This window comes from Megalops cyprinoides, chromosome 5 (genome assembly GCF_013368585.1).
Source record: "Megalops cyprinoides isolate fMegCyp1 chromosome 5, fMegCyp1.pri, whole genome shotgun sequence".
Taxonomy (NCBI): domain Eukaryota; kingdom Metazoa; phylum Chordata; class Actinopteri; order Elopiformes; family Megalopidae; genus Megalops; species Megalops cyprinoides.
The window spans coordinates 25111819-25134614 of NC_050587.1; the positions used below are offsets into that span (position 1 = coordinate 25111819).

A 22796-nucleotide genomic window follows, 5' to 3' on the forward strand; every position below is an offset into this window, starting at 1 on the left:
GTAAGGGGGAAAAAAACAATGAAGGAGATAAAAAGTGAAGAGTTCATGGCGCTTTTAGCTGGAGGTGAGGACAGTGCATCTGGTTACTCTCCTCCGTCCCCCTACCCACTTCAGAACACGCTGCTTTATCCAAGGCACATGTGAGACTGTAAAAATACAGAGGCTGACATTCATTTCCTCTCACTGCCTCTGGCTTTCATATTCAGCTAGCTGAGTGTTAAACAGCTTACTCTTAGGAGGAAGATATATGACAGTCTGAATGATTGTCTCATGAGACACTGGATGATGGTCTGATCCTCTCATAAAATTTATTACCATACCATGTCACTATCAGTCAGTTTTATAATAAAATGCTATGGTTAGCAGGCAGCTATGTGTTCACATGTTGTATACATACTTTTTGTTTGTGATATTGATCATGTTAACCTGCTGGCACACTGCAACTTTTCTGTCAGCAATCTGTTGAAAACATTGGTGTCACATTGTTTTCAGGAATGTCCACCAGGGTATGAGTAATCTAATGTGTGCACATTCTATTTTGTACAATTGTGTCTTTCCCTGTACATATCTGCAAGAGTCTAGTTTGTTGTGGTGCAAACTTGCATAAAGGAAAGGATATTAATTATGTATAAGATATCAACTGTGCCCTCTTACAGCAAGGTTAACAATAGCCAACAGGCCGGCTGGGGAGGAGCATTGTTCTGTACCGTGCCATGTGCCGTGGGAGTCTGAGGAGGAAAGGGTACACCCGGAACAAATTTGCACCGTTTGATAATAGAGGGGGGAAACAAGCCGAGGCGACATACTTCAGGAATGTTCACCACAAAGGGGGTGCTGGAGGGAGGGGGCTATCTACAGGCTGATCAGGTTCCAATTACATACTGAAGCTCCTCAGTGAGCAGCAGTCTGGACAAGAAGGATGCGGTCTGGTGCAGTTTTTCCCCAACCCTGGACCCAGGCTTACAGTACAAATACACAGCCCATCACATGTAGGCTTGCTAATGATGCTTTAACAAAGGGGTGTTACTACAGTAGGTGGGAATGGGGAGGGCAGCAGTTTTTTCAATTCTCAAGGAAAACCTTGCAGCCCCCACAACAGTGAGGAGCAAGTGTACAGACTTCTACTTTATTAAAATAAATTTTATTTAAAATAAACGAATAAATAAATGAACACTGAACAAGGAAAAACTTTATTTGCAACAAAATATTGTACAACATTTGAACAGAATTTATTTACACAGTCAATACGGTATCTGGGTTTAAAAAAAATAATGCGAGACACTTTAATGAGTACGTTCAGATCAGAGATACATATACATGGCTAAAATAACAGTGCCTGAGTGCTACAGCTACCAGTGCTAGCAAAGACAGAGAAAGTCTCTCTGTGTGAATTAAATGGAATAGCACGATCACAACGGTGTATATAAAACAGTAAATATGACATCAGTGTCCAGCACTGAAGCACAATGAATGTTTCATTGCAAAGAAGGAAGTGTAAATTTGATACCAGTCACTTTCTCACACTGCTACTTTAATGTCAGTCATTGATACACTTCCCCTCTAACACCAACCACTGAGTCACACTTCCCCTTTAATACCAGTTATTGATCTACACCTCCCCTTAATTATGCATCACTTTATTTAAACCAGTCAAGGTGTGTGGTACGTTTTGTGCAAGTTCCAACTGCATCCATTAGCCTTAAAGCACATTTAGTCCAATTTTTCTAATGTTTTCATGATGCTGATAAAGAATTTAATCTTTCACATGTATATTAGCAGTTTTCATTCCATTTCCATTCCAAGTTGCACAAAATAGTAATAACGGACTGTCTAAAGTAGCATAAATTCATGCTAATGGTAGCACAGACCTTTATTCACATTGTCACGTGTAATACGGGTGATTAAGTCACATTGCCACTTCAACACCAATTAGTATTTCACACCCAATCCCCCCCTCAATACCAGTCAAATATCCTGAATTGGCTCGGTCATTAATAAACAGTAAACACTACTTAAAGCACCGGAAAGGGGAGAGGAGGTATTTTTCATTTGCATGGATTTCTCAACAGTCATTTGGATTGCTTGAACAGGTCACTGTCTCCCTGTATGCTGTTTCATGGCTGTTTTTCTGATACAATTTTGCCCTAGTCACAGTGAGACATTTTCCGTATACTTAAAAATGGCAGCAGTGCCCTGAAGGTTCCTCGTGCCACATCAAGGAGCACTAACCATTTCCCTGTTTTCATGTTTTAGCACCTTTATATGTGAAGAGACAAATTATTTTTTAAAAAAGACAGCCTGTTGCTCCTAAAGTCACCATAATAAGAGTAAGTGAACCTTGCATAAAAAATGGTGGGTTTGTGCAGCAATATGTGAAGGGTTGTGTATTAGGAAATGAAGAGGAAGAGGAACTGGCAACCTGTGCAGCTGTTGCACAGGTTGCCAGTTGTAAACCCGCTCTCCTAAAATGCACAGCATAGGTATGCTTTGACTTCCTCCAGTGGTATAGCTGTGGCCTCTTGAAAGTATCCCTGTCGTTTCAATTCAGATCCGACCTGACGGTTCTGAATGAAGTGCTGCCTCAGTCAAAACACAACCCTCACCATCAGAAAAAAAAAACAAATCTCATAGCTGCACAGGGAGACCAAACATTGGGTTGACTAAGAATATTACACATTTTAAAAGTATGGTTTATTACCTGAGAACAGAGGATGGTGGAGCTCTGGAGGGTTAAGTCCTAGCAAATGATTTTCTCCAGTAGAGACAGAATAATTGTGATGGTTAGTGATCTAAGTCTTCAAACACAACTTAGATCTTGCTTCACTGCACCAAGAGACTATATTGTTGAACAGCCAGAGTACATACAGTGATTATTTGATTTTGTCAGTTATGTGTAATGTTCTTTTCTCTAGGCCTCAACTAGACAGTATAATGTATCTGTGTAGGTACATTGTACATTGTCAATTACTATACTGTAAATTGCAATAAAATACCAAAATTTTTTATTGCTCAACTCATAAAAGAAAGACCTAAAAACCTGAAATACAACATAGCATTCTGGTGGTCTTGAAAGCATGTTTATATCAGCCTACTGGGGGCTGTGTGGGTGTATCCAACATACTGATTTGTCCTTAAAAATGTCATTCTCTTAGAGCCTTCCCCAACCCCTTTCTGGGAGGGTGATCAAGCAGGAAGTTGAGGTCTTGAGTTTTAAAATCATTTCAATACACATACTGTTAACCGAAAAACAAAATATATATATTCATACAAAAAAACACAATGATGCATTCCATCCCCTGTCATGTAATTAACATGGAGAATGGAAAACTGTATTTTTGACCTCATAGGAACTTTTTTTGCCCAGCTGGTTTGGCATGATGTTACCATTCAGCAGTGGTGAGTTTACCGATAATTAGACGCAGGGCAACTAAAGAAGTCCATTCCAGTAACACGAGGGTAACCTTCCAGAACCGTCTGGTCCATCGGGTCATACTTCCAGTACTGTTTCCCGCTGAGAAAGTGGACGTAGCCTATTGAAGGGATGGAAGGATGGAGGGACGGAGTGAGGGTTGGAGCGAAAACAACCAACAGTAAAGAAAATAATTGTCATATGTTTCAAAAATCATGGTTGTATACAGTATCATAAACATATCAGGGATCGCTTCTTTCAAGCAATACATCCAAAACTGCAAGACATTTTATGTGTATATGACAGCATAGAATATATTTCCCGATGAACACATGTAATTATAAACACAAAAAAATCTAAATTGATACAAGCGTAATATGCTGCATGTCTTGACACATAAAATGTTTAGCAATTTTGGATGCCATGCAAGTCTGCCTAAATTGAACCCAGTTTGGGTCGGTTTAGTTCAGGACAGAGGTACATACCATATAGATCCTGGAAGGCGCCGTCAACATTGCTGGGGACGCCCCTCCAGTCCTGCATGCTTCGGGGGTGTACGGTGTCGATCCGGTTCTCCTCGGGGCTGAATCGCCAGTACCTGCCTGACTTGAAGATGTAGACCTTCTGAGCCTTACCCTGCCCCCACATGAGGGCAGCCTGAACGTCCGACACGGGGAGACCCAGGTGCTGCACAGGGACCGGCCCTGTGATCTGTCTACCTGCGTCAAACACCCAGTAACTGCCACCTGCAGGAGGGAGGGAGGGGGGATTCATGAGCACACTTGGCCATGGCCTCACACCAACATGAAACGTACTTGAGTGATTCCCATAGTATCAACGTGACATAGGATACTGGAGAACTGCATCCCCAGCACTGTAACAAAATGGAGGCAATTAGACCATGTTAGGACAAGGGCTATATCACACATGCACTCTTTCGATTTGTTTATTTGGCATATGTTTCCATGTAAGCCCGCAGCTCGAGCGGAATAAACCTATTCCAGGTTTCGAATTAAATAAATAGGTTTTGGTCTACACTCTTCAAAATGGATGGATTCACAGCAAAGCAAATCCAGCAGTTAAATTAGTTAGTTAAACACAACTATAGTATTAAAAAACAGACAACACACACCACTTTATTGATCTTTCAATTTAACAAGAATAAAAGAAGGATTTAAACTCCAATATCCAGAGTAATTATCCTCTTTTACTGACTTCCTGCTGTCACCTCAATCCAGTATTCACGTACAAGGCACTGTGGTTTGGATGATGGAGACTGTATTCGTCAGATGGTATGATTGGTAGTCTACAGGGTGATCTACAGGGTGAGCTCTGTACAAGTATACTTGAAGCCAGGCTTGTGGGTGGGGCTACGTTTTCTTCATTATGTTATGCCCAATGTTACTGTCCAATGAAAGTTAGAAATAGAAATCTATTACATCAGTTCAAATCCTTTTTTCTAATAGATTCCAGTGCGAAGCTGGCTCCCATGGGCTGACTTCCATGGGGTGACTCCTCCCACTGCCAAGGGTCAAAGATGAGGCTCAGTGACCTCTATACCTGCACCAGACAGTCAGGCTTCACCTGGATTAAAGCGGGGACTACAAAAACTGTTGACAACAATACAGAGAGGATTTGTTTTGATTGGTCTGTTTTGATCTTAGCGTTTTGATTCCACATGAGATGTCATGGGAGAGTGGCTGTGGGCGTGACTAGTGTAAAGAAATGTCAATGAAGGCCACTAATGGAAGGAAACTACATCTTTGAAGCTTGTGGATGATGCTGAGATCCAGGCCATGCCTGTTGTACTTTCAGGCACTTTCAGGTACTTGCAGAGCAGTTTAGAATGAGGCCATGCAGATGTCTTCAGCACTGTAACCAATAGGAGTTTGTTGACATTTGTTCATTGTACTGGTATTTTCTCAAATACCAGTACTGGTATTTTGGTCAAACTTTTGGAATTAATTTTACTGAATGTACCAAGAGGTGGAAAATGTCACGAACATGGTGAATTGAAAATATTAACTTGTCAGCTGGTCAGCTTTTCAAATGCAGATTTTATTTCAGAGGAGAGCTCATCTGTACTTCAGTGACTTTTGGCTGTTTCCTGATGAAAGCTAACCCTGTGCGTGTGTCCTGGGTCTCTGTCATCTAGTTTCCACAGCTATTTCCAATGGCAATACCATTACTTAGGGATCTCCTTACTATTAAATCTTTGATGCTGATGAGTGATGGAAGCTGGAAGACTCTGGAAAAGCAAGGCTTCACTTCGCTAGCAACCAATTAATGGCCATGCTTCCAAGCTTTGTTCCACCAGTTCAGACTATGATTCTGAAATAAATATGAAGCTTTTTGTTGGAATAAAGATCAGGTCATCGTTAGCGGATACATGTGGGTCACAGATTAATTACAAACATCATTGCATTCAATGCATTTTTTGGGGTGCGCAGTGGTCCTTTTGAAGACAAATCTAAAGCCTTCATCCCGCCAAAGAGCCACGCCTCCGTCACACACCTTGAAAGAACCAGATGTTCCCAGACTGGTCTTCAAAGGCGGCATCGACGCGGTCGGGAATCCCCTGCCAGTGGCGTGAAGCCAGCGCTGGGTACCCCTTCTGCAGCCGCCCGTCTCGGATGCGCCACACGTAGCGTGACTTGAAGAAGAAGAGCTCTCCTCGGATCATGGACACGGCGTCAAAATCTGTCTGGCAGGCATCCGGCTGCAGGCAGACAGATAGACAGACTGTGTTGAGTGTGCTTGAGAGAGAAAGAGAGTCAGTGTGGTTATGTTGTTAGTGCTGTCATGTGTGTGTGTGTGTGTGTGTGTGTGTGCGTGTGCATGTATAAGCCTGTATATATGTATGTGTATTTATAAGACTGTGTACTGTATGTGTATGATTATGCAAGAGACAGACAGGGTGAGGGCGTGGTACCTTGCTGGAGCCGTCTGTGTGTGTAGCGTGTGGTGTATCTCTAAGTGTGCCCAGGTATGTGTGCTGGGTAGGAATGGTGTGGTACAGACACACTCACGGCAGTAGTGAGGATCTCATTGCTGAACATCTCCGTGCTGACTGGTGGAGCTGCAGGGCGGCGTGAGCCGTACAGATACTGGATCCCCTGCTTATCATCCTCACTCAGCTGCAGCGGGTAGGTGAAGCTGTAGAACGGTGACATCACTGCCCCGGGAACCAGGGAGTGCTGGAGGCCCAGGACATGGCCAAACTCATGGGCTGCTACCTGGAGCAGGTCTGTACCTACAATAGCCAGAACCACCGAGTCACTGACCATCCTCAGCCATAGACTGAAAACTCATCTGTTAAAACTGCATCTTGTTACAGCTAACCTGTCTGAACATTTGTGATATATCCTCAAACACATTTACAAAACCCTTAAACTTCCTCTTGCACCTACAGTGGTACATAACAGAATGTGGTACACACCCTCACATATATCCACTCACCCAAATCATTGCCTACTGTCCAAGTCTCGTCATAGTCGAAGTGAATGTCTCCCTCCCGGTGTGTTCTGGGAAAGAATGCATGTGCAAGGATTCCCCCGGGGCCGTCAAATGGCAGGCTGTCTCCATGCCAGTACCTGTCAGTCAAACACAACACAACTCTCTCTCTTTTCTTCATTTAATTACCCTGTTTGTAGTGACCTGTCCCATTTGGGTAGTTGATTTAAAAGGTTTCGTCCATGAGTGCTCACAAAAAGAACACTGATAAAAAAGAACTTTGTAAAGAAAAAGACAGGGAAAAAAATTCTAGAGTTAACTCCACAGTCCATCCAAATAACACCTTTATTAAATATGACAAAAGTTTGACAAAGTTTCCCATCTTTAGCAGGGCTTCATTCATCATGTTCTTAACTGGGACACACGGTTCTGAAGGATGAACGCTTGTTGATGAGGGTCCTTTGTAGGGGAAAACAAAAGCAATAATTGGGAGTGGATTGCCTGTTTGCTATTTTTTTAAAAGCCAGGAAAAGTGGGTGTAGTGTCTCCTACTCAGAACACTCTGAGCTTTAGCAGAATGGCAGCATCTATGGGTCTTGGCTGGAAAAATTGCATGAAATTACACAAAAATGCAAATGTAACTACTTCAAACACTAATGAAATATCTATCCCGAGTAAAATCAAGAGTGATTTTACTGAGGCTACAAATAGAAACCTAAATCTGGCCCTCTCCACACCAGGCAGGGAACTTTATCCCAGAGGGTCTTGTGTCTCAGGCCCCGGTGGGACAGTGCTGTTGTACCGCTAGCTGCAGTCACAGCTGGCATGATGCTGAAAGCTCTGTAATCCCCTTGTAGAAGCATGTCTGCAACGGAAAACACCTATTGTCAACACCATGCCTGGTGTTTTAGTTTGGGTCGGAACACACATTAGATCTAAGAGAGTGCTGAGTAAAACGTTCTGTGAATCTGGACCCTGGCCAACGCAGGATGTCACCAGTAAATGTTGTTAAATAGGCCTTGGGGTAAACCAGATACAGCTTAGGTCCAATTAGAGGGGAAGCATCTTTGAGACGGAAACACTATCCTGCTTGTAAAGCCCTTATATAGGTCTGATGTATAGCTAGGTACTGTAAAACAAGAGCATTTTACAAGACTAGGAAGTGGTGCATGCTGTACGCGTGCCAAAAGTGCAAAAATTCTTGCTGCAGCAGACATATAGCTGGGAGGCAGGTGGCACCATTAAACAGGGCGGGTGGGGAGGGCAGCTCCCGCCCCACAGTGTATGAAACAGAAGACAGGAATCCCCAAGCCTCCGTAACAGAGCCTGAAATTTGGGCCAGGCTTTTGTCCTGTTGTGCTGCTACCTGGATTACAGGATTGCAGGGTTGGTGGCCCTGAGGTTGCAGGTGTGGATGACACTTGCATACCTGCACATATGCCTCACTCGCGTTCACATAGAGCCCACAGGTGTGTGGAGGCACAGCTGTGTCCCTCTACCTGTGCTTACTAGGTGATACACACATCTTCCTGTTTTCTGCAGGACCACTTAAAGGCCCTGCTTGACTGCATGTTAATTTTAGGCAGGTGTTGTTACTAATAAAGATAGTTTTACCTTATAAAATGCCTCAGAGTGCTGCTGAAATTTATGGTGAGCTGTAGATTCTGTTAGCTACTCATGCACCTCTGTGAACCAGCCAGATAGCACCAGAGACTTGTACTGATCTTGTTCCCACAGTGCATCTCAGAATATTGTGTTACCTTTTCTTTATCTTCACCTGTTCTTTTTGGTAGTCATTACAATTTTGTTTTAATGTCTTGTTGCATTCCAAATCCCAGAGGCCCCTCACACGGTTCATTTTTGGTGTTGGAGTATGTTCTTTCTCTTTGAGTGCATTCACGGTTGGTTTTTGCAGTGCTCTTGTGACATGGGCCAAAAATGTGCTGTCAGTCGTGTTTTGGAGTGTGTGGACATACAAATTATGTGTAGTACTCTCAGCTCTGACAACAGGGTGCTTCTTCTGACTAAATGTGTAATTACCTATCTTACATAGGCAGTCTTAGCAAACCAGTCATTAATTCATGCTCACTGGGACCCTGCACTGAGATGTGTTTTTTCCTGCAGTAACGTGAGGCATTTGCACACCTTACAGGTTCGCCTACTGGTGCTGGGAGAGCATAACATAACCTATAAGGAAGAACTATGGCATATGCTGCATTTTACAGAATATAACACTGTTTAATGAAAACTGAAGTCAACCTAAGAGCATGCTCTGGCAAAGGTGTAATGGCTGAATCATAAGCCAGTGTAGGTTCCTGTCAAAAATGCGGGCTTCTTTTAGACACATACTGTGTGTGGGGAGTTTTCTATTTACTGTATTTTCCTTTGATATTATCAGGTGTGTGCGTGTGTATGTGAGTGTTTGGTTCAGTTTAGTGCTTTACCTGGTGAAGTCGATGATGATGTCAGCTCTCCCATGGTTGACTTCGGTGAAGGTTAGGGGGGTGACGTCACTCCACACCTGACTGGCCTCCCGCAGGATGCTGCGCACCTTGTCTTTGCTCATCTGCCGCGGGAAACGCACGATCCTGGAGAACACACACACATACACAACCACACACACACACACACACACACAGGCATGCACATGTATATATACATACAAACACACATGTACAGACATGCACACATACATGAGACCCCACACAAATGCCGTTCCACCTGTCACCGTTACCTCTACCTTACCCATAATTCCCTGCTGTTGTGACAGAAGAATGTGTTGTGCTGCTGAGTGCTGCTTGTGAAGTGCAAGGAATGGCCCCACCATTGTGGATAAACCCACATGATTAAGCCAGCTTCTGAGCCCAGCTGAACAATGGCAGCAAGACATGCCACCCACAGCAGCCCACAGATTTAAAACAGACTGGCCGCACAATGCGGGTGTATTATAGTAGCTGCATACAGTTACAGCTGCACACATACCCTACGATAAAACATCCCTTATTTACCACTGAGGAGAGTTCGGGTTGTGCAGCTTGCCTTACTACATGTAGCATGCAAGTAACTGCGCTGGCCACTTTCAGAACACCCTCAGTGAAACCGGATCATGTGACATTCTGCCTCCACTTGTCCCATTTTACACAGTGAAAGCTACATAGTACAGAGAACCCCAGCATCACCCTCCTGCACACTGAGTAGCAAGAGGGGATTGATCTCTAGCTGAAACAACTGAGGTGACAGTTCTGTATGGGATACAAACTCACAAGCCAAAAGCCCTTCCACAAGGACGAAGCAACAAAGCCGCACCTGGTATTCCACCATGCTCAGATGCAGAAGCTAGGGCTCTACCTGCTATCACATGGCCTGCGCTGGCACTAGTCTGAACTGCATGGCCTGCCAATAGAGATGCTTTAGTTAGTGTTGGGAGAATGAGAATTCATGACCCCCAAAATGTGTCGAGTCACTGTATGTTAGCTGTTCCAGGGGATTGCAATGGACAGCAAATATCTTTCATTGGTCCATGCTATTCTGAGGTTTGTAATTTTACTTGTTTGTTCATGTAGTTCTGGCTGGATGTCACTTGCTATGTAGAAGGAAAATCACAAAAACTCTAGTCCTCATACTCTAATAAGCTTATTTATTACTTAATATTAATGGTCTGTATAATGCCAGGTCTCATTGTTTTACTCTCAGCATATATGAATATACATTGGCATACGGCGCACAGCATTACTGTTCAGAGTTGAGAGAAACTGAGTTGCTATTCTCAGTGCTTTCACTACCAACCCTGTCCATTTACCAGGGAAGGCACTGTAACACAAACACACATATCAGAATTTCTTGAAGATAAAAAACTAAAAAATCAACTGCTGCAACAGCACCATAGCCCCATCCGATTTTCAGGATTCCCCTCACATGCCCTCTGCCCCAGCTGCGGTGTTTGGGCTGGTGCGGCGGGTGGTAGACAGTGAGGCTGTCAGTTCCATTACACTTTCATGCTTTCAACTGCAGAAGGACCCTAGGAGCTGAGGCCCAGGAGTGGGGCTACAGTACCCTGTCCTACTGCTCCCCATTTTTGGCCTCCAAAAGCCCCCAAGCATAGTGACAGAACACTCTGGGAAACCCTCTTTGCACCTCACCCCCTTTCACAGAGCATGCTGGGACCAAGCTTCCGCCCCCTGCTCGGAGAACCACAGGCCCCCATGCCCAGCATGCTGGTGACCACCCCCCAATAGCATTCCTTTCCACATCACAGTGATTGGGCCATTGTAGCTAGCTTTTTTCCTTTGGAGGGGTGGTCATAAGGTGGGTGAAGGCTTTGGTGGTCAAGCACCTCCCCTCCCAGTGGCTGTGTCAGTTTCCTTTTTGATTCCAGAAGGCTTTAAACTTATCACCCCCTGTGCTACTATACTGAGGGGAACTAATTATGGAGAACAACCATAAATGCAAACTGACATGGCTACATTTTCTAGGACATACTGTACCTCCCCTTCTTCCGCGGAAAGGTACCGCTTTGATTCCAAATGGCAAATTACTTTGACAAGGACACGTCTCTGGTTGTTCTGAGGTCTCAACGTCAGTGGTTTACAAAAACTGCTACTGCAATGTTACCCTCCCACCCAATTAGGGGATGGTTGAGTGATACCAAATCTGCCACTGGTGTGTCATGTTATTGCGAAACAGACGTGTTGCTGAAAACAAATGACAGTTACAACTGCAGTGGTGTTTTCAAATAAGGGTTTTATCTGCTGCTCATGGCCCTGAAACTGAAATGAATACTACTGCAACTAATAATAATAGATATTCTGGGCATTCTTAGAGAGAGATTCTTACTTGTAGGTGAGGTCGGTTTTGTCCCAGCGTCCCCCGAAGAGGACAAATCGCTTCTGCCGCTGCCTCCCCACAAAGGCCCCACTCTTCTCCCTGGGGTAGTCTGGGACACCGCAGCGCGGACGGTTCCAGAAATCCGTGCTGTTCTCAGGTGGGTCCACCCCCACATGGGCCTCTTTGGTCTGGGACACATCTTTCAGGGTGTCCTGTGGGTGGCTGGATCTCCCTCTCTTCTTTAGGGAGTAGAGATGAGACTTCTGCAGCCAGCCCTGGCGTGCAGACAAGAGCAATCAATCAATGGATCAATCAAAATAGACAAGAGCAATGGATCAATGGGGAAATTGACACAGAATAGAGCAGTCAATCAATAGAGCAACTGGTTATTTAATTGATCGGTCTATTACATTTTATTTAGCATAGAGCTTTTCTGTCAAAACAGTAAGACCATAATTAAGAGCAGCAAACTGGAAAAGATAGCTGATAAGAATCATAATTAGAATTGAGACATGGTTATACAGTTTCAGAGATAAAATAAAAAACAATAATCAAACTGATACTAATAAAAAGAAGTCATTGAGGAGGATTGATTTTTTCTTTTCATGTTTGTGGTGAAATAAGATAACAACATTTTATGCTTCAAGGCATAAAATCAGCACAGAATTCCTTTTATGTGTGAACACATCAATGACAGCAACATTTTTCATTACCAAGCTTTCTTTAGGGCTTTTCTTTGTGTGTGTGTGGGGGGGTCAATTTAGGGGAGTTGGGGGGTGTGGAATGCCTGAGAAGGAGCTCAGTTCATAGGATCCAGATAATCTCACACGCATTAGCACAGTCAATTTCCCCTGCAGAATTCAGAGGAAATAGCTGTGTTAATTGGCTGGGGGAGGGAAGCAGCCCCCAGCAGATTGCTCTGATGTTTATACATCACTGTTTACCACCTTTTCCCAGCTGGTAAATTTCTGAGCCTTTTTGTTGTTTCTATTATTTTTTAATACACTTCCGTATCCTTGAGCCTCTTTAGTGGGGGTGGGGGGTGGGGGGAGAGCACAGGAGCCAGTTTAAAAGCTTCAAAGCTGAAATATTCTATTTCCTAGCAGACATACATGTTCAAAAAACAAATGAGCACTGGCCTGTTTTGGCCAGTGCACCATCTATTGGAAAAAAGTTCTACTGCCAGTCATTAAGTCAGACAATGAGTGAGTAAACCAGGTATACATCTTGCAGTCTCAGCCTTCCTCAGTGAGCTCAGGGCCTCCATGTGGGAAACGAAACTGCAACCATTTGGTAACAAGCCAGACACCACACAACAGTGTTACACCATTGATCTTGGAGGCTGACCATTGATGACAGTTGATGACCGTTCATGATGACTGATAACAGCTGGATTATGGTTGATGAAAGTAGATGACAGTCAGTGACAGCTGATAGTGGTGATGACAGCTACCCAGATGACAGACTACACATGATGGTGGATGACAACTGATGACCGTAGATGATGGAGATGACAGTTGATGGCCATACAGGATGATGCACGACAGTTAATAACCATATATGATGGTATATGACAGGTGATGATGGATAATGGTGGATGACAGCTGATAATGATGGATGGTAGTTGATGACAATTAATAGCCATAGATAATGGCTGGTAACACTTGATGATGGTTAAAGATGGCAGATGATGGTTGGTGAGGATAGATAACAGTCAGTGACCATTAATGATGAGTGGTGACAGTTGATGACCATTGATAATGGTAGATGAGGGCAGATAGGGACCCAGCAACATTGACCATTCGTCTGTGGAACTGATAATCCTTTACTGTGTTGTACAGTGTTTGGTTTCATTGTCCTGCACAACACCTAACTCACTTAGAGTGTGAATAATCTATGCGTGCTTTAAATAAGAGTGCAGACCACTTCTGTTGAAAATGTATAGTAATTTTTGTATTTGGTTGACTCAGATTAGAAACTTGTTAAAGGCTTTACTGAAGTGAGCAGCACTGATTGGCAATTCCTCTCTAACTCACTTGTACAGTTGTGGGGATGTTGTAGATTTTGGCATATAAAGGTTGCCAGGGACTAACAATATTTCCCCAAAGAGGACTGTATGCCTAATCTTTGCTACAGCCTACATCTGTACTGGACTCAGCTATAAGCAACAGTTTCCATCTGTACTGTACTGGACTCAGCTATAAGCAATGGTCTCCACCAGTACTGTACTAGACTCAGCTATAAGCAACAGTCTCTACCTGTACTGTACTAGACTCAGCTATAAGCAACAGTCTCTACCTGTACTGTACTAGACTCAGCTATAAGCAACAGTCTCCACCTGTACTGTACTAGACTTGACTTTGTCATACACTGTCTCCTGTGTTGCAGTTCACAAAGAACAGCCACTTGCAAACAAAGGAATTGAGGGCAGGTTCTGACAGAAATGATTGCTCAGGGGTAAGAATGCACTGCAACACCCAACACTGGGGACGTGCCTTTGGGCTTGACAGTTCTGCAGACACGTGAAGAGCCCCTTGGGAATGGAACATGGTACGGTTTCAAAATATGCGTTTGATACCTGCGCCTTGGTTTTGGCTACTTTCATCTGTGATCCACCTCATTTGCAGTGACCATCCTCACTCTGTCCTGCAGCCATATAAAGCAAGCAGGTGAGGCATGGATGTAATTTGAACACCATAAATGCAAAGTGAGGTTGCCATTCAGGGTCCCAGATCAAAGGATGCAAAGAGTGCTGGAAATAATTCTGAAATATGACTGAAAATGCTTTAGAAGGTGAGGCAGTTTCAGAGCTAGGGGCTATATGTCCCGTTCTGCTGACAGTTCCCTCCACACAGTTCTAACCTCCCCACCTGCCCCTCAATCAATCAAAGAGTGAGGGGGACTAGCAAGAAGAACTAGGTCAGAGGTCAAAGATCAATGCCTAGAACAAATATCCTGACCCACAACATGACCCCAGGAACATAAAACATAACCATTTCCTGAATGCAAGCAGAGAAAGTAAACTTCAAGAGGAGAAATGGAGACAGGAAGATACAAAGGAAAGCACTTTGCCATCTGTGTATAAGTTTTAGGATTGGCTATCTGGTATCTTTCATATGTTTAAATCACTCTAGAATTAGGGAGCTAGACATGGCCTTAGGCAAGGTCAAATCCCAGCCAGGAGAACACACATAGAGTGTGTTTATGTGCCTAGAACACATAGGATTCACAGACAGCAAAATGAAAGCGCTCATACCTCTCAAACTCTTTGAGGCAGAATCAATAAGCCCCTGGGCAAAGGCTTTTGGAAGGCTCAGCTAGTCATGTAAATCAAATCGCATGGACAAATATAATTCCAATAAAAGGAGCATGCTGCACTTTAACATTTTTTAAAGGGGTGGAAGGAATGTGGCACCTCATGTTTACTGAAAAGCAACATTAGCTCTCATGGTGCTGAACATGATGTTAGTCCTCATGTCAAAGGTGATGTTACTTGTTATGTTGAAAGCCATGTTAGTCTGCATGTGTGCATGGAAGGGCAGGAATCAATTCACATTCAGCAAATAATAGATGTTTCATGATGCATGTTGTATGTTTGAAAGTAGTTTCCATGTAGGGTCACCCGTAAGAGCTACAGAAGCACAACACAAAGGTGTATGCATGGGTGCATGTGACTAAGTTTGTGAGTGAGTATGTGTAAATAAGTGAATGTGCAGGTGAGTGAGTGAATAGAGATCAGTTCTTGGTGGGGAACCAGGAGAATTTGAGAGAAGGCTCAACATGTCCACACAGGTGCTCCTCTAACCTTGGCATAGAGCCGCTCACCACAAAACAGCATGGTAACACAGCCTGGGAAACTCCACCCAAACACACAGGGCTCCTGAGGTCAAGATCCAGGGCCTGTGTCACCAAACACTATATAGCCTACACATGCGCCAAGCATCTGAAAAAGCCCTGCCATTGAGGACCTGTGTGATACTCAACCCATGCAATTCACCTGCTGCAGCCAGTGACACTTGCTTAGGATGGGTGTTTCGATTCATTTCATATTTGAGCGTAAAGGGTGCCCTAGCTAAAACAGTCAAACAATCTGCATCCTCCCCACCCATCCTAAACACTCAAGCACTGTACGGCACACACACTGTCTGTGAAAACAATGACTCACTGCTCAGGAAGGAAAAGGAATAACATTAATTGAGAGTTCAGCAAGCTTATCATTCATGAATATTGATGAGAAAGAATAAAACATGATTTCTCTCTGCTTTTTTGGTAATAAAACAGTGTTTCAGTGAAGATGAATGCTAATCCACATAACTGATGAGAAATTCATGATCAAATATTCAAATAACGTCAACATTCCATCTCAATGTTCCATCAGAGGCTGTTGCTTTTCTGTCACTGGACAGTCAATAGATGTTGCTAAGAGTTTCACACTTTCTACAGCACTGTGTAACTTCACCCCGGACACATTTATGAAATTGTTGTCAACAAACGCAGGCATTCCCAGAGCAGATAATATCAGCTGCACACAAGATAAAGAACATGCATGCCAGAGGACATCCATCCTGCATAAATATTTACTCATAACTCCCCCTAAGTAGATATGCTTGAGTTGATGACAACTAAACCATTCCACAGAGTGAAAAAAAAATGCTTTTACTGGAACAGGAAGGGGATCTAATAGATGGATCTCGGAAATGCGTGCATCTCGCCACCTGTTTGGAGACAACAGACAAGTCACCAAACCAGAGATCCCCTCGACTATATGTTTACATTAGCCTCAACTCACATTCACACAGACACGTGCACACACTCACACACATACATGCACACAGCCATATACACACTCACACACAGGGACCCACACACTCATACACATGCACTCACAAACACACTCACACACATGTGCATGTTCTTATACATATAGAACATACTCACTCAATCACCAAATGGCTCTCAAAGCAAAGGTCACATGTAACTGTTTATGATAGCCCCAATTGTTGCACTGTATTTCCACAGTAGAAACATGTGGTGCAAGTGATTTTGGAACAGATCTGTGGGTTGGTCAGTAAGACTACTGATTGATTCACAGGGCAAAATGGAATTCACTGTTAATTTCAGTCACCACTAAACTTACAAGCACTGAGTATCATTCAGAAAAATGTAATATTTGGTAGGCAGAAGTGCCTATCCTGGCAAACTACTGTACATACCACTAATCATCTATTTACACCACTGGATAGACATTGAAGCAGACAGATTACCTCTCTCATGGGGACAGCGGGAGAGCACCTACAGGTGTCTGCTCAAGGGTAGCAGTGTGGATCAGGGCTTTACCTTGAATATTGTAATGTCAGTTCCCAGGTGGGGAACGGCCGTTGTTCACTTTAGTAAAACACTTAATTTGATTTGCTTTATTAAATGTCTAGCTGTACAAATGGATAATATGTATGTAATGATGAACAACTTAGTCAACATGCCATCCATACACTCATTACTCAGAGTTAAGGAGGGAGCATATCCAGAGGTTAGATTAAATGCCATCCTCAATTTTTCATCGTTGGGTCCTGTGCTCAGGGCTCTTATACTGCTGGTTTGGTGATGCTCCAGCTGAGTACACAGCACAGAACACAGAACTGACACAAACTGCAAAACTGCATCCAGCTGCGGCTTGTAAAACAGGCGAGCAGATGGTTAAATGTTCATATCCTGGACTGGACTTTTGTGTTGTCCCTTTCAGTGGGAAGTTTGACCACAGGTAATTCAGTGGAGCAGACGACCAGCTGCATAAATGGGTCAGGTGTAAAAGTCTAAGCTGAGTAATGTGCTCTGGATAAAGGGAGCCTGTGGATAAAGCAAATAATTACAGTATCTCCTGCTGAGATTATGGAAACAAAGAGCAATGCACTCTGAATTATGTGAGCATAAGAATGTTATAAAAGGTTTTTTTTTTCACCCTGCACCGCTTTAAATGAAAGCTCCCAGGAAATAAGCTACAATTATCTGTGCAGGTGTGTGCTTGTTTGGATATTACTGATCACCTGAGATGGTGCTAGGCAGCACTTTGCCATGGTGAGATTCATCCATACAGCCCTTGTTCGGTTGATAGGATTCTATTGACAAGGCCCCACCAACCAAAAATATGTATTTCCAACACAGCCTTTGAACTGAAATTAAATCATTTGAACCTGATCTTGTTAAATTCTGGGCTCTAGGTGATACAGTGAAATGGAACCAGAATAGCTATCACTCCTAATCACTTTTAGATGAAATTTGTGATGCACTCTGCAACAAAATGGATGCACAACAGTTAGAGATTTTCCTGAAGCATCAATCCTGAATCATCATTCACTTTTCACTCAGACCTGGTGGTGGTGGGGCTCCCAAGTGGCTCACTCAGGTAAGTGCTTGTCTTGAGGGCTGGCTGAGCCCTATGGACCAAGCTGGATCCCAACAATGTCATTAGCTGTCAGTGAGAAGAAGCCCACAGCAGTGGAATAAATTGGCTTCTTTCTGCAGGGGTATGAGTAGATATCTCAGCCAGGTTTCCTCGTCTCTCTGCTCTTAGGCACCCTGCGACTCATCAGGCACCTATGAACCTATGACCTATGCTAACATGAGGTCAGTGGAGCATTTTCTGTGTGACTACATGTAGTCGCAAATATCTGTCAGTATGAGCGACTGTTTCAATATGCTTTCACATTGTTATCAAAGGCCTTTAGGTAAAACCACTTTAGTAATCCCACCATCTTGGATAGTATAATACCATGTTACTTGTGTGTTTCAGTTGAAGCTAATAATTACATATGATTAAGTCCATTGGATATAGCAGGAATGGAAATAGCATTTTCCAAGTCACAGCAATGTCAGCCCTTCCAAGTTTTACTAGAAGCAGGTCAGTGCACCACCAACAGGTGACCTCCACTCAGTGAGACAACCTCCATATTGTAAAAAAAAAAAAAAAAAACCAGAATGGCTAAAATCACTATGCATTAGGAGTGCCATCTCCATCACTGCTGGAGTAACTGTATACCAGCCTACAAAGCAAACAATAACATCAGCATCTCTGCAATATGCGTCAATATTATTTCATGAGCATGTCACCAGGAAGCAATAGGCTACATCTGTTCTCACTGAAAGCCCAGTTCTGGTTTAAACAAGATGGGATGCTGTAGAAGGCTAGGGGAGACAAGGCCCTAAATCAGGGAAATTCCCCTATTGTTTCAGTAAAAGCGTTGGCAATTTTTGGCAAAGGGAACGAAGCTGGTAAAGGGTAACATATTGTGCCTTTACTTGGGGCCATCTGAATACACCAATGATGTTGTTCCTTGCATTTTTTTTGCTGTGTCAGCAAACAGACCAGTTTGTTATCCAACCCCACATGCCTGATGACTTGTCTCTGCCTGCATAATCTTCTTCTCTCATGCCCCAATAACTGGAAGCAGACTGACAGTTCCATACACATGCTGTTCCAGAAACTGACAAGACCACATACTGTCCATTATTCTACAGACTGCTCCACAAAATGCCCATTCTATGCACTGACTTTACCATATACTGATTATTCCAGACTAACAATTACACATTCCACAAACTGACTATACTGCAACACATTTGCACTATTCTACATACTACCTAAACTGCATTCTGAATATATGACACACTCAACACACCACAGACTTACATTTCCAAAGACCACCTATTCCACAGATCAAACAATACTCTTGTAATGACAGACCATGCATGCTGACCACAAACAAGCCATACCACATACTGACCACAGCACTCACTGCTTTGAACCACAAGGAGCCTTTACAACAAACTGACCACAAACATACTCTACTGTAGTCTGTAATCACTCAATTTGCTAAATTTAAATTACAAATTGGCTCTACCATCTATGGACTATATCATAGATTAACTAAAACTTGACTATACTGAAAACTGACTATACCATGAACTGACTATATCACAAATTATCCATACCATGAACCTGTTATACCACAGATTTATAGGTAAAGAAACAGCTTAACAAGATTCCAGAATGTCAGTTGTTCGTCCTTTCAGCAGTCATATATGAATGGACTGGATCAACATCCCCTCTAAATGACTGTTTCCATGCTATTTCATAATGCATCTCAGCTGTCCAGACTTGTGCGGCTCCTTACAAGAGAACATCATGTGTATAGAAAAGAGAGAACAGAGGTTCTTTTACTGATGGATTTGCCCTGGATATGTCTCAGCTCTGATTTCAGGGCGTTTGCTTGCATATAACACCAATTTTTGTGAAGCCATGTAAAGCGGACCTAAGGGGTAAAAACACGCATGCCTCTGCTCAAAGGGTAACTACTCCGATATGATCAGTTTGGCTGTAATTTAACCGGTGCTGGCACAAACTTTACGGCGCTCACCAGAGCATTACCAGAGCTCCTGTCCACTGGCAGCATTCTTTCGGGACCCCCGTGGACTGACCGTGCGCAGCCCATTGTTTCGTCTGGGCTTCCCCAGAAAACTGAGCAACGGAGCACTTTTACATTACATTATACATTGCACATTTGTTTAGGTATGCACTTGCACGGATCGGAGAAGCACATTTTCTTGCGCACTTCTTCAGTGGTTTAACGTAGTTGTGTTCACGGAACAAGGGTGCTTTTATTGTTGCACTCAATGCAATGTCCAGCGCACGCGGAATCCTGTCTGTCCTTCATAATATCCACAGAGATATCTGCCAAAACGTCCAGAAAGTATGATCCCGCCCCGGGCAGCCTTTTGAATGACGATGATTAAGTCAAATATTTGAGCACCTAAATGAGCGGAATGAGCTCTGTTTTAGCCCGGAGTTACAAGAAGTTGTCAATGGATGAAGAATGCTTATAATCCTGAATGAGTATCACGTAAATTATTAACCACTGAACTTTTGCTGATATAGAATGTGAAACATTTCAAATATTTTACGAACCACGATGCTTCCGAAACACAGAGAACGTTTGGTACACTTGAATTTGGAAAGTTCGCCGCGTGTTAATGGTAAAGACAACATATGGCAAAACAAGGACATTTGTTGGTGACAGGGCTTTTTCCTTTTTTGTGCTCTTTTCAAAGAAAGAACAAGGATTGGATGAGGACAAAAAACGACTCCCTGATTGTTGCATGCTGCAACACCTGCGGCGTGCGCACTAAACCCCAAAATTTGCACCTACGAATTACTGCAATAAGATGCAGTAGGCTATGTTTTGTGAAGGCAAGGTTTTTTTTGTTTCGTTTTGTTTTGTTTTTTTTTTAGCTTTTTCTCTTGCAACTTGGATTCTTTACTTTTCTTGAATAATATGTTTTCTCTGTGGTTATTATCAGGTCAATGGATGGGCGTATTTACTTCTCACGTTTTAATAATGAATTCCCGGAAAGCCCCCGGTAAGCAAATACGTATTTTATGGATCGAATGAAGATCTATGAAATGGATAACAGGGACTCCTCTGATGTTAAATTGCGGAAGGCAAATTGCGCAAGTTGGAGTTACTGATTATACAGTACCAAGGAAGCCTTTTCTCCCAGAACAAACTGTGAGCTCAGATGACATTCCATAAAGACCACTGTATGTATTTATGTATGCATGTATGTATGTATGTATGTATCTATCTATCTATCTATCTAGATGCTTATATCTATATATGCATCTTTCTCTCATGCTGTAAAGTCGAGATGTGTGCCTTCACCCTGCTGCAGCATCTGCCCTGTTCAAAAGAGGGTTATAACCTGTTTTTATTCTATACAGGAGTGCAAACAGTATAAGTGGATGTATTTAAAAGTTAGTGCTAAGAGGCATAGAGATAATTGAGAAACTTGTCCAGTTGACAAGACAGACATCATTCAGTCTGCAGAGATTTCTATTACAGAGAAGACGCTGAAATTCCAGCCGCACAAGTCAACTTGTAGCGAAAGTCGTCGTGGGGAACTGTTAATCTGAGTACTCACCGCCGAAGCTTTTTGTCTGGCGGAGGGTTTTCCCTCGGGTACTGGCAGAGAATGAACGAAAAGGATTAGGTGCAAGACGAAAGCGCTGGACAGAAGCCGAGGAGCCCGCATCATGCTCTTATTCGAGACGGACCTGCGGAGAGAGCAAATCATGGGAACGGACGGGAGAGCGCGCTGCCTGCCCCACAACCTATGACTGAAGCAGGTTTCTCGTGGTGCATTTTATACTCTCTGATTTCTTTGTTCGCTTTCTTCAAATTACACTTCTTTATGGGCAGGAGAGACAATTTCACCCGCTCCCACGTGATTTAACCCCTTCCCTACTTGCACAAGCGAACGAGCGCGCGCATATAAGGGTAGACAAGGGTTCATACTTGCCTTGTGTTATGACAGTGGTCTGTGCATCGCATTCCTGTTTTGTTACTATTTTTTGCTCAAAGGTGAGTTGTCACAATGAGCCGCGATGAAGCATTTTACGAACCCAGCGCTACCTGAGAAAGTGAGCGATTTGAAATAACAGGTGGGGTAATTGCAACAAGTCACGTTTATGCGCTGCGAAAGAAATTAATCCAAACACCTTACATCGACTGGTCATCGCAATAAAAGTAAGTCTGCATGTTCACAAACAAGTCAGATATCTATTTAAATAACATTTCTGTTTCCTCCTCCATTTAAACGAATTAAGACATTTTATTTCCGCCTGTGTCCGCGAGGGAAGGGATTTAAAACCTAAAGTTCTCTATTCAGCTATCTCTATTCAGTGTCCTTATTTTGGCTGTAGGATAAGATAAATGCTACAGCACATACACTTCCTGTCTAGAGGGCTAAGACGTTGGTCTTGAAGTTCGACATGAGAAAACTTCATATTTCATATTTTACTTAATTATCAGTTAAAATGAGAAGTTAAGACGTTGTTGGTGTTTGGGCGTCAGACAAGGATTGAAATCTGTAAATAAAATTTTAAAATTATACATTCACACAAAAATCTATGATATAGACCTCCAGTCCACAAAAAGTAATATTCACTTCTGATGTCCAAAAGCATTTCATTAGCGCCACCGAGTGGCTCTATAAATTGCTTGTAATAATGGTGCACGTACAGGCACCGGTGCCTTCAGTATCATGTTGATGGAGGCGT

General features: G+C 43.1%; 1 protein-coding gene across 1 annotated transcript; it reads right to left on the minus strand.

The window, feature by feature from the left end:
* Positions 1–3365: 3365 nt before the first annotated feature.
* LOC118778244 (stromelysin-3-like) lies at positions 3366–21883 on the minus strand. Its single transcript, XM_036529677.1, has 8 exons — positions 21659–21883; positions 11696–11961; positions 9307–9450; positions 6869–7002; positions 6439–6662; positions 5924–6128; positions 3895–4155; positions 3366–3530 (listed from the first exon to the last, which is right to left on the minus strand). Exons 1-8 carry the CDS (start codon positions 21809–21811, stop codon positions 3403–3405), a joined length of 1515 nt encoding a protein of 504 aa, XP_036385570.1. The 5' UTR covers positions 21812–21883; the 3' UTR covers positions 3366–3402.
* Positions 21884–22796: the final 913 nt, after the last annotated feature.